Consider the following 12,342-nt stretch of genomic DNA (forward strand, 5'->3'; position numbering starts at 1 on the left):
ATTGCTGTGAAATATCCTGAATTGTCTTGTGTCTGTCTCATAGTGTTCTGTGACTTGTGGGGAGGGCACCGAGACCCGGCAGATCATATGCCGTGCTGGTGACCATTGTGATGGAGAAAAGCCAGAATCAGTGAGGACTTGTAAACTCGCTCCCTGTAATGGTAAGCGAACAACTTAATATGACTGCATCAGATGAGGGTAACAGTCCCTGTCTCAGGGCAGCATGTCAGGGCATAGCAATGTTCTGGGATAGAGATGGTTAAGACTTTTCATACTCATTAAATTCCAGTGAAAAATACTAGACCTGTATTTAATCCTACCTAAAGCGTCAGATGACAACCACACAACACCATTCACTTCTTGCATTCTAGATAATACATCATTCACTGGAGATCGCCTTGCTGTGTTCCAGCTAGAGGCACCCTGTTGTGTAGTCCAGTCTATTACTGATACCTTAACTCCACGGGATTGGTGTTCCTCACACACCAGGGTTGTTCTCTCTTGTAAACATGCTGAAATAAGGGGGTTTATAGACATGTTAGCCTAAGTTGCATTTGCAAAAACTCGTGCCAAAGGTGAAGGTCAATCCAAAGAAGACCCTGCTTGACCTTTAGATCACAGGAAGAGTTTTACAACTCTGCCAATTGACAGGAAATGAAAATACAATACAATTTTTTTGTTTTTTGTTTTTCAATCTCTCATGATAGTCCTAGTAGAAAAAAATAGAGTAAGAGTTCTTAGAACGTGCAGTATGCTCTCCCACAGGCTCAATCTAACTGCTTGCCACAGGTCTGGTAAAAGTGTCTACTTTGCTCTTTTTCTCTTCTGCTGTTGCCAGTGAAGGAACTCAGGAGAAAACAATTCTCAGAGCAATGAACAGTTAAGAAGTGGTGGGTCCACTAGGTGGGAGCAAATCACTATTTGTGACTTTAAAAACAAAATTATCTATTCATTAAGGACTGATTATTCACTGGTGATAGAAACATTTCCAAAACTAAAATAAATAAGGGTTACATCTTCACAAAACTATTCAGATAAATTTGATCTTGTGCTTTAAGCATTAGGTTAAAGAATCTGTTCTTTAAGCATCACCTGTGATTTTCTGTAATAGACTGTTAAATTCCAGCCATTCAAAATTAAGTATCACGCAGTCTTTTTTCTCCATGTGAGTATTATGTTCTCCCGCAGCAATACTCAGTGCCACTGACCTGCAACACCTAGGATCCACTAATATGGAATGTAAGCAATAGATGGTCTTGTAGAGACCCTCTACAAATTGCAGTTGAATCACCTTGGTTAATACTTGTTTTATTTTTATTTTTTTGGATACTTAATATGGACCCCATCTCACATGCCCTGGTGAATGAAGGATTTCTGTGGTCACATATAGGCACTGGGGGTGCTTAACAGGGTTCTGAAGCCCTAGGCCCATTTTCTCAAGAGAGAGATCTACCTGGCCTTGCTGCAGCAAACCTACAGCACAATGTGGGCTTTATGAAAATGCTTCTAACTACAAGGGCACGAACAGCTGCATCCAGCCAAGTCCTTCATCCTTTTGAAAAAACCACAGGGGCCCTGTGGGTTCTGTTCCTCAGCCAGACTTCATACACCCGACTCTCCTCTTTGAGCACAAACCTCTCTACTCTGCTCAGGGATTAGGGCCATAACTTTTACCAAGCACTGGGATTTTCAACCTCTGCACTAAGTAGCTGCCAGTATTCCTTCAGACCAAGTAGTCTATCTTTTTCACCACACTCTTCTGATGTGGTTTCTACCGCACTCTATGTTTTGGGGGAATACAGCTAATATATAAATAGTGTTCTGTAACATTTATGTAGATAAACCCTTTATGTAATGTGTGGTAGACCTTTATTTTTAAGTCTGTATAGCCTGGATTATTATTTTGATTTTCAGGGCTTTAGACTTAGCAAAACATTAGTCTATATTACATGTTTTTGACCAGTGATTTACCGTATAAATGCACAGTTGCTGAGGATTTCATCTTAATGGAGCTGGGATGGACACGCCATAGCTGGTGTGATTCCTTTTATGTTATGTTATGTTAAAGCTTTTCTGTTTCATTTCATGAAAAAACATGTCTGCATACAGAAGAGTCACCAGCTCTTCCTCAGTGAAGCTGAGTTTTGTAGTGTAGAAAAATGAGGACACCTGCCGTAGATATTTCTCTTACTCTTCTTAAGTATTTGTGACTAGAAGGAAAAAGGAGGCAAGATTTTACCCTTCAGGTTCATAGCAATAATCTGAGCAGCAGTCATGTTTCTGTGGCTGTGCAAATGTTACCATCAAACTTCCTTTTTATCTGTCCCAAATTAAAAAAATGATTTTGTGGCACTGACACGAACTGATGAGCTTCATGTAAGAACCCTGTATGAGGAAGCCTTACTTTGCCAGATGTGATATGGCATGCATGCAGAAGTACCCACCTCCTGTTTTAAATTTTAGAACCTAAATAGCAACTTCCAGCTCAAAGCAAGATTTCTCAATGGGATGTTGTCAGCAAACATCCCATTGGATATACAGTCACCGTGATGCCTTTTTTAAGAGATATGTCAAATCTAGAATCTAATGTGAAAAATTTGAGTTAATTTAAATTCTGTTCTAGTTTCATAGTTTCATGTTCTAGTTTCATCTTCTAAAAAATCCCTAGGGAGCCGATACACTTTCTTGTGTCTTCTACTCTTAGTTACCATGAAGCAAGTAACAAATTGTGAAAAGGAGAATTTTTACCATGAACATCAGCAGAAGAATACAAGCACTTCAGTACTGAATAGGAAATGGTTGACTAGGTTGTGCAGAATTAACCTAAAAAATAAAAAACAGGGATTATGCGAGTATCTAGCTTCAACATTGTACTTACGGAACTTACTGAAAGTAGACAAGTACAAAACCAAATCTTTGCACTACCGTGTGAGTCACAAAATCTAAACCATTGCAAACCAATACCAGAAAAATTAGCCGTGAGAGAACAGGACTAAATGCATTTGTCATTGTGGAATGGCAAAAATAATTCTTGGTACTTTATTTTTGGATTTGTTTGTCATTTTAGCTCATAATGTTTGCTTTCACTTATATATTGATATAAATCACAGTGTGTTAATAAGGTGACTGCCATAATTTTCCAGATCAGGTGCTTTCATTTCCATGAAGGCATAATTACTACTTTATATATGATGCAAAGATTTGTGTTTCAATATTAGCTTTTCTAGTTTAGATGAATTATGAATACAGCCCTTGAATTTCCCATGCTAATTCCTGCTGAAAATAGTCTTATAGTGCCTCCATGGACTACATATGTTCCCAGGCAAAGCTGCAGATTTAATGCTAGGCTTGTCAAGAACCAATAAACACCCGTCCAAGGAAGCACATCAGGACTAGGAGCAAGGAAAAAATTTATATTACGTGCTGAAGTCATATAATTTGCTATTTATAAACAACACCCCACAAGCCCACTGACGTGTGTAATTTTACTGAATTCAGTGGAATTAAGCTGATTTACACTGATTGAGGGGTTGGGCTACAGTTAATATTTTAAAATAGGAAAACTCGGTTGCCTAATGTGCTGTTGACATGTGGTGAGACAGCATCTGTACACCAGTGAGAAAATATCACAGGACAGAAAGCTAATTTAATTTCAGAGTTTAATAAGTGGCAACACATGCCATCTGTTGCTCGTTAAAATGTTGACTACATAATTGCTAACTATGAATTGAGGACTAGACATGGAACAGATATTCTCAATCGTTAGGGTTAGCTTTTGGCCTTTTACATTATAATTTTACATGCTTCTATTTTAAGTAAAATCCATCAATACTATTTCAAGTAAACTGTGATATCTTAGGAAAATTCTGTTAATGGGAATGTTTTGCTGGTCTCTTCCCAAAGTATTTGAATAGTTACTGGATGTACTGAGCAACTCACTTGTCCTCAATGCTGGTTTTCTGTCCTGTGACGTATTACACATTCCTATGTTCCTGGTCTGCTTCTGAACTGCTGCTAGAGCCTCAGCACCAGATTTAGGTACTAGTACAACAGATTAGGAACATAAAATTCTCAACATTGCCACCTACTGATGCGCGTTAGAAACTGTCAGTGTTTGTCCCAGTCCAGGTGTCATTAAAACTTAGAACTTTGCAAATGAGTTCATGTGACAGATCATACTCTGAAGAAGACTGGGTACAGATGTGCTCTTAGCTAAATATAAAAGCCTTATTCTTCCTTTTTCATATTCTTGCAATGACCACTGCATTTCTATGTGTCGAATACAAATATCCAGCAAATGCTCAAAGAAACTGACATTTTTGAGACCCTCCAGTACATCTTTGACTTCTTTAAGATCTTTTCTCTGACTGAAAGGAATGCCATGCACAACTTGAAGGCATCTGAACTATCTGTTAAAAGCTTTCCATCGGTTCTCTAGTTATGTTTAGATCACTGAAAAACTAAGAAATGTATTTAACACTTTATTTTAAGAGATTGTATAAAAGGCATCTCTGAGAATTACTACTTGGGATTTCTTTAAGGGAAAATATAATTGTTTTTAATGTTGCTGATAGACAATGTCCTTAGGCTAGAAGGGAAGGTGATTTGGGGTGGGTAGAACGACAACTAGTGGGGTATTTGGGAGTTATTAGGTTATCATTGGAAATTGCTGTCTGGCCCTCCAGAAATAGAGCATGACTTTCCTCTCCTCATGACTGGTGTGCACAGAATCCAGCATTTTCAGAGTGAACAATGATTTTTTTTTGTTCCCAGCTAGGCCTCTTTGAAGGGGTTGGGTTATTTTTACGGGGTGGGGTTGGTGAGTTCTTTGATGGATGAAGCATCTCAGACTAGCCCATCATTTTGGAAACATGGGCAGAACTTTATCAATGCCCATCTAAATTCCGTCCAGGCACTCTTCAGTGCTGGGTTTGTAATCAGTATTGGATTTGTTTTGCAGATGAACCCTGTATGGGAGACAAATCTATCTTCTGTCAGATGGAAGTGCTTGCACGGTACTGTTCCATCCCTGGCTACAACAAGCTGTGCTGTGAGTCCTGCAGCAAGCGCAGCAGCACCCTCCCACCTCCATTCCTTACCGAGGCTGCTGAAACTGAAGAGGAAGCACTGTTTGATCACAGTGACCTGCCTAGGGCTTTGGCGATGCCAACACCGTCAGTGCCCCGCTACGCAGAGCTCCTGCCTGGGCGAAGTTCTCTGGGCAGGCTTCGCTTCGCAGAAGAGGATGCAGATACACGCGTCTCCCCATCAAACACTAAGCCTAAAGGTGCTGAGTTTCTGCGATGGAGAGTTCCTCAGGCAAGCAAGACTTCTAGGCTGTTTGCTTTTCTACACCAGCCACCTGCCAACAGCAGCAGTCTTGGCCCTCGTAACGCCCTTGCTTTGGCAGCAGCAGTTCCTGTGGTGCCACTTAATAACACCATGGTGGGTGCTCCTTCTCCATCAAGAACATCACGGAAGGGTGAGAAGCACGTTGACAAGGGATGGCCTTCGAGGTCCTCCACTGTGGAAAGATGAACGCGAATGCCATGTGGAGGATAGTAGCAGAAAGAGGCTTTGTTTGGCTTTGTGTTTCAGTTCTTTACTTCTGGACACTATGGTGCATGCTGCTTTCCACGAGCAGGACACTGCAGATCATCAACTCATTTCTTGTAAATACAAAGAACGAGAAGTGCTGGTTCACTTTCTAGTTGCTCCCATCCTCCTCCCATCCTGCGTCACCTGGGTAGCGTGAATGTGTTGGAGGAAAGCACCAAAGAATATTCCTAACAGTGAGAAAAAGTTGCTGAGGGCATTGGTCAAGCTCTAGTACAGGGAAAGCAGCCCTGATGGTCAGCACTCACCTCATTATTTTTGTTTTTAAACACATGTAGAAAACGCCCCACTACAAGAGGTACCAAACGTTTACACTATACAAAATACTTTTGCAGTGGAACAACCGAATCCATAAGACTTGTTTTGCTAATTTATCTATATAAATGGATATTGTATGAGCAAATTTGCAGCTGTTGTGTAAATACTGTATATTGCAGAAAATCAGTATTATTTTTAAGAGTTTTGTGCTGTCAGACAACTGTTTACCTATGTTACGTTCTGGACAATTGTTAGGTGCCTGCCATTGAATACTGCCTTATTTACATTCCACAAGTTGATTTTTTAAGCAGCGTTGTCATAAAAGGAGGAGTTCCATTTTCATATGAATTACATCTACTGACACTAGGAAAGAGTTTGGTTTTTATTAATATCAACAATGTGATGCTTTCTTTTGAAATAGGGGGGAAAAAGTATAATCCTCAAGGTATGAGTCTACTTATTGCCACCTGCCTGTTAAAAGTAGGTTTAGAAATTTTAGTGTAATTCTAGTCACAGGTTGGAAAAACAATTGTATGTGCCTGTGAAATGAACACTGACACCCACGGCCCACGCTGAGCAGGCACTGCTTCAGTTTAGGAGTAGCAGTGCTGTCCCTTCAGACTCCTTTTGCCTACAAGGTCAGACCAGTGTAGGAAACCATGTATATACTGTAAGTACTGTAATATTCACAAGTCAAAAATGAGTTGTGTTTTCCAGACGATCCGGTTGTTTTTTATGAAGCTGAAAAAGCATCACAGTGGTAGAATAGGCACTAATAAGAAATAGCTGTGGCAAGACTTAAAATAGATTTTTTTTTTCCTACTGGAAGCATTGATTTAAAGGTGAGAGAGATATTTATTTTTCAGCATGGTTCACCTCAAAATCTCCACAACCACAATGCATCTGACTGCAATAATGTACTAGTAATTTATGTCAATAACCATCTTGTTCACAGTCCACCCAATCACACTCTCTCCTGTGTGTTGCTGTAAAGTACTTGTATATAGGATTGAGAACTAAAGATATTTATTAAAAGTTGAATTCTTGATAGTATTTTATGTACTAAATATTTACACTAAGGGCAGTTGACTATTCTTTTTGCCATGATAAAATAGAGAGATGTAAGTAGATACCTGTACATGCTATGTCATACGGATAGAACAGAAATTTAAGCTAACTAAACTACTGTAGAGAAATTGTTGATCTTATTCTTAAAAAAAAAAAAAAGTCTTATGACATTTCTTTTTGTTACAGGCATCTTTAATTTCTAAATAGGCTATGAAAGATTCATGTGCAATTTTTGGCTCCCCATAAAAGGTCCTCATGATTGACCCATTTATAAGGACAGTGATTGTGAACCTCTAACATCCTATAAAATAGCAGGACTCCAAATTGGGACTCCAAAGGCTAATTGCTAGATAGTAACTTCCGTAGTGATTATGCAAAATCACTATGATGAAGTAAGGATGAAAACTGTTGTCAGAAGACTTTTAAGGTCGATGAAACTTTTAAGTAGATGAATCCTGTTCAGGGAAGTATAGGGTCACTATGCAAGACGCAGCTTGCATTGTGATGTGCATAATCTAACCCACTAAAGTATTGACTCAACACCTCTAAAGAACTGCTGCTACCTTTCTGCAAGGCTTTTGAAGGTCAAAGAAATTAGTATTAAATAGATTGTGCAGACAATCCCTGAGCCTCAAACAGACAAATAGGGTGTGTTTTGTTCCTTGGAAATTCCCCAAATGTCAAATTCTCTTTCTCTGTCTGTATCTTCTACATATATACAATGTGGGTGTAGATAATCCTTGTACCTTTTTGCTTTCTTTTCTACCAAGCTAATTTCACTTTCATTAAAGTGTACACTACTGATCCTGTTTGTTGTATTGGGGAGCACGTAGCAATAAAATCTTTAACATAACAAATCTTTCTCTGGTTTGCTTCGTATGGGAGAGTCTTTTTTTTTTCATTAGTTTGCCTTTTGCAAAATGAAGGAACACTTACATCCCAAAGCTTCACTCCCTTGAAAATTAAAAATTAAAAAAGAATTAAAATTTTGATTTTTAAAAATACATCCTGTTTTTACCATTATAGAGGAATAAGCGGGGAAACTGGGGGAAAGGAAGGAGTGAACGTCCTGTGATCTGGAGTCTTCCTGGTACATATGTATATGTCCGGATAGCAGCTCCAACCCTTTTCTCGGGAACATGTAACATTTTGGGCTTTGCTGTATGAAGAATGGTATCTAAGAGATTCTGCACCTGCTGAACAGGAGGCATCTGCTCTCCTCTCCTTTAGCTAGAAATGTTTTCTGAGTAGGTGAGAAGACTTCAGCAGCCAGCCACTGAAGACTTAAAAAAAAACAAAACAAAGAAAAACCTCACCCATGTTATTTTAGTACAGGTGCACGTTCTGGCCTTCTGGTCCATCTGTCTTTAAGCAGTTTTGAGACCGTATATCTGCAAGAATGCATCCTTTGATGTAATTGCTGTTTCTCACTTGACAAGTACAGGCTTCCATGTATAGTTAGCATTACCTAACGTCACAACTTCTCTGTGACCAGCAGATGGTGTGATACGGGGCAAGAGGGGATGCTCGATGGGTTTATGTATCTGTGGGCCGGCACACAGTCCCACAGATTCACACCAAAGGTTAAGGAAGTAAAGCTGCCTTGTCCATAGTACCCCATGCTCTGGTTTCACTGCTTGAGGTAGGTCATTTTGGGATTGGCCTAAGAGACTTATGAACATTTTTCTCCATTTCCAGTTGCCCATTTTCAAGAAAAGCAAATCCAAACTAGAACTTCTAGAGTAAAACTAGTTTGATAAGGGAGATCTTAATCTCTACATAGAGACCAGAGAAACTGCCTTCTTAAGCCAGTTGTTTTCAAAACCTCAGTGCTCTCCACAACTTCCTGAGAAGGTGAAGCAGAGAGGGAGGTGCTAGTCTCTTCTCCCTGCTAACTGATAACAGGATGCACAGGAATGTCACAAAGCTGCACCAGAGGAGGTTCACACTGGACATTAGGACAAATTTCTTTACCATGAACGTGGTCAAACACTAGACTAGACTTCCCAGAGAGGTGGTTGATGCCCCAAGCCTGTAAGTGTTTGAGGCATATGGGTAATGCTTTTAATGCTTTAACTTTTCGTTAGCCCTGAAGTGGCTGGGCAGCTGGATTTGATCTTTGTAGGTCCCTTCCGGCTGAATTAGTCCAGTCTTGTCTATGACTTCCAAGTTGCTTTGATTCTTCTTGCATTTTAGTTAAAGGAATTTGCTAGTAATGCACACTACATAAAACTTGCTTAAAAAAAAAAAAGTGGGGGAGGAGACTGCATTTTATTCTTGTCCTATTTTTTTCAGCCCACACAGATGCTGAGCATTTCACTGGGAGATGCATCAATTAGTCCAGGGTGGGGTGAGGGGCTTCTCAGGCTTTTCCACAAACTGTTTCCTTGGGAATCGAGCCAAAAAAACACACACTAGTGATGCTTACAGCACACAGAGTTGCTTGCAATTTTAAAAGAATTTGGCTGGCCTCAAGCTGAGCCAAATTTCAAACCAGGGCGTATGGGTTACAAAGGGGTCACTGAGAGCCACACACCAGAACACAGGACAGAAGTGGAGATATGATGCCTGGGATACTGTCAAAGGAGAGGCAGGTAATACTTCAGAAAGAGTAGGAGCCTTTTCTGTTTGACACCTGGTATTCATTTCACAAATGTACCTTTTCTGTGGGGTTCGATGCAGAATATTTCAGTCTGTTATTTTAGCCTTGCTTCACATTGTAAGTAAAAGGAGAAACACCTTTGAAATCAGAGGGGTGATCAATCTGTGTGCATACATGCAAAGGAAGAAAAGTGACTTACTCTGTGGGGAAGTCTCAGCTCATTTCAGGATGACTGCTTTGCATTGAATGTTCAGATTACATATGGTTGTGATAAGGATAATTACACAGATGCTCATGAAATCAAATTCTCATTGCTTGTTTAAGTAAACGATATACATTTGGGGTGTTTCACATTACTTGGGTCCTGTAGCCAAACAGCAAGTCTTTTACACTATGACTGCTCTCAGCAGGGTACAAGAGGAACTCTCACATTCTTGCACCAATCCCAAATTATTTTACCAGCTCTGCAGAGTTTAAGGCAAGTAATACACAGGGCTTCCTATGCTCAGTTTGTCCCAAGCCACACTCAGATTGCCAGGCCTGAGACAAGAGCACCTCTAGGAGATACTTAGGACTCTTCACACAAAAACTCAAAGACAGCCCAACTCTAAGACTCAACCTCAAGCCACAAGTTGAAGCTGTCCTCCTTTTACTTCCTCAGAAACCTGGTGCCTAGGAACAGGCATACTAGCCCCACATCTTCATTCTGGCTGTAGTCAAAAAGGAACACTTTGAGATAGTCCTTCTTCTCAAAGATTAGTTCTTCTTTAAATAATGACTCTATGCACAAAGAAAGCATCGTCTTTCTGTTCCCTGACGGTCTTTCTGCTCCATGTGTTTTGTCCTCACAACCCCTTACAAAATTTCTGTTATTTACAATTAACAAAACTGAACACGCAGAACTGAGTTCTCATTGCACAGTTGTTTTACACCATGTACTCCACAAATTTAACCTCAGTGCAAGTGGCTCAAGGTATTTCAGTGCCCACTGTGGAAGTTCATGCTTCTTTCTGAAGAAAAGCAATTGCCTTCACCATGTCTTTCTCTGGCAAACAGTTATATTTGACACACTTTCAGGTTCCTGTGACTCGGGAAAAGGGTACTACTAAAAATCACTGACAGTAGGCGAGGAAATCTCTTTAAAATCAGAGTGCTTTCTGAGTCAAAGTAAACACATTTTGAAAGTCCTGAGCAGCTTGCTTAATCTCCCCTGCCATTGAGAATATATTAAACACTTTCAAATGTTTCCAAAGACTCTTGATGCACTTAGGAAGGGGAAAAGGCATTAGCAAGGAGAAACTAAAAGCAATGCTATTAAAAGCAAACTTTCAGATACACATATGCAGCTCGCCCAGGCCTCTGCAGTCACAGGCACATAAAGCATTCTTGGACGTGAAATAAAAAGTATGTTTAAGGCCAAAAATGGATGTACAGGAGCCTTAGCCTTTCCTTTTTGGGTACTACAAAATGCCTTGTACAGCTCTGGCTATCTCCCGACCTCTTCCTGAGACCTTCCTCCAGCTCTGAGCCTGTCCTTCTGGGGACACACACCCTCATCCTCTACACGTTCCATTTCTGCTGAGCTCCATGGAGTGTTCAGATGCATTCATCCCCTTGTATTGCCCCATGCAGGCAGCCAGCGAGCTGGATACACAAATAAGCTATGTTGTACAGTAAGTGCCCAAGAACATAATAAATATTCTTTCTCTCCAAGATCTGTGCATGGGGGGATAGAACAGAGCGGCACTACAAGGCTGTGTTCTCCCTGAGGATGGAGCAGCAAGGATCAAGCAGAGGATCTGACATTGTGAGGGATGATGTGCCAGCCCTCATTGGGAAAGAGAAGTTCATAGTGGGTGCAAAACTGAATGTGGCATCGACCAGACTGGAACACAAAGGAAGAAAAGTGAATAATAACAGGTTTGCTGCTGGCTGCTTTCTCCTTTGAATCAATTCCATGAACTCTGGCATGTTCCTGTCACACAGTGACACATTTGAACTCCATCTGCAAAGAGGTACAGCAAATTCCTGTTCTGGGACAAGCTGAGTTGCTTAAATCATCTAGGAGAGAACAGGACTGGTGACTGAGCAGTCGGTTCCCATCAATTTAGACAATTTCTGCAGAATACAAATCAGCGCATTTCCTCTTCATGGGGACTGCTCTGTGACTGCCGTGCCACAAACTAGTGGAAGAAAAATGTACTGAGGCACTACTCGTTCAGACCTGTAACACTTCAAAAGACCACAATTCCCACTTGCCAGGCTGCTAGATCACACGTCCTCTGCAGTTTGTGGTTAGCCTGTCCTTGTGAGGTGTTTATTCCCCTTGGCTATATGTATGAAGCGTTACATTTACCTTTGCATCATTCTCTTGAAGCAGAGATAATGTATCCATAAACTGTTAGATCTTACCTGCTGATGTGGCACTGTGGGTTAGTTTGATTGTTTATTTATGGAAGGCAGGGTACATGCAGGTGAAAATAACTATGAAATCAACATGTAATTAGTGCAGTCTGTGATACTGGAAGGACGTTCCCTTTCAAATGCTACAATAAAATAAAATTGCTCTGCACTGTGTGCCTGTTTTCCTCACTAACATGTTTAGTTGCCATACAAATATTGAGATATTGCTTGCAGACTATCCATTACTTTTAAAGACATATATTAACTTTCATAAAGCACCCAAAACACACTTAAAAGAACAAGAACCGAAAATATTCCTAACACTGTGAAGACACTGAGGAAAGAATCCCAGTTTGTCTTTCTGGAGAAATGGTTTAAAGAAGAACCGGATGTGA

At 40.3% G+C, this 12,342-nt stretch overlaps 2 protein-coding genes across 6 annotated transcripts in view; one reads left to right on the plus strand and one right to left on the minus strand.

Annotated features, from left to right (window-relative positions):
• The window catches only part of ADAMTS3 (ADAM metallopeptidase with thrombospondin type 1 motif 3), a 160,197-nt gene extending 152,398 nt beyond the window's left edge, over positions 1-7,799 (plus strand). For all 4 annotated transcript variants that reach the window (XM_080591577.1, XM_080591578.1, XM_080591576.1 and 1 more), the window contains 2 exons: positions 44-161; positions 4,961-7,799. In XM_080591577.1, coding sequence (XP_080447703.1) covers positions 44-161; positions 4,961-5,538 — 696 coding nt within the window. In that variant the 3' untranslated portion in view covers positions 5,539-7,799. The remainder of the gene's footprint in view (positions 1-43; positions 162-4,960) is intronic.
• LOC308194945 (uncharacterized protein) overlaps positions 1-12,342 on the minus strand; it is a 34,785-nt gene that overhangs the window by 17,029 nt on the left and 5,414 nt on the right. The window contains exons 7-8 of one of the 2 annotated variants that reach the window (XM_080591581.1): positions 2,772-2,823; positions 1,972-2,044 (exon numbers count right to left, since the gene is read on the minus strand). In XM_080591581.1, coding sequence (XP_080447707.1) covers positions 1,972-2,044; positions 2,772-2,823 — 125 coding nt within the window. Of the gene's footprint in view, positions 1-1,971; positions 2,045-2,771; positions 2,824-7,187; positions 11,606-12,342 lie in introns of those variants that run through there. The other variant, XM_080591584.1, reaches the window with a different exon arrangement.

The sequence above is a fragment of the Anser brachyrhynchus genome (assembly GCF_964034855.1).
Source record: "Anser brachyrhynchus genome assembly, chromosome: 4".
In the NCBI taxonomy this organism is placed as follows: Eukaryota; Metazoa; Chordata; class Aves; order Anseriformes; family Anatidae; genus Anser; species Anser brachyrhynchus.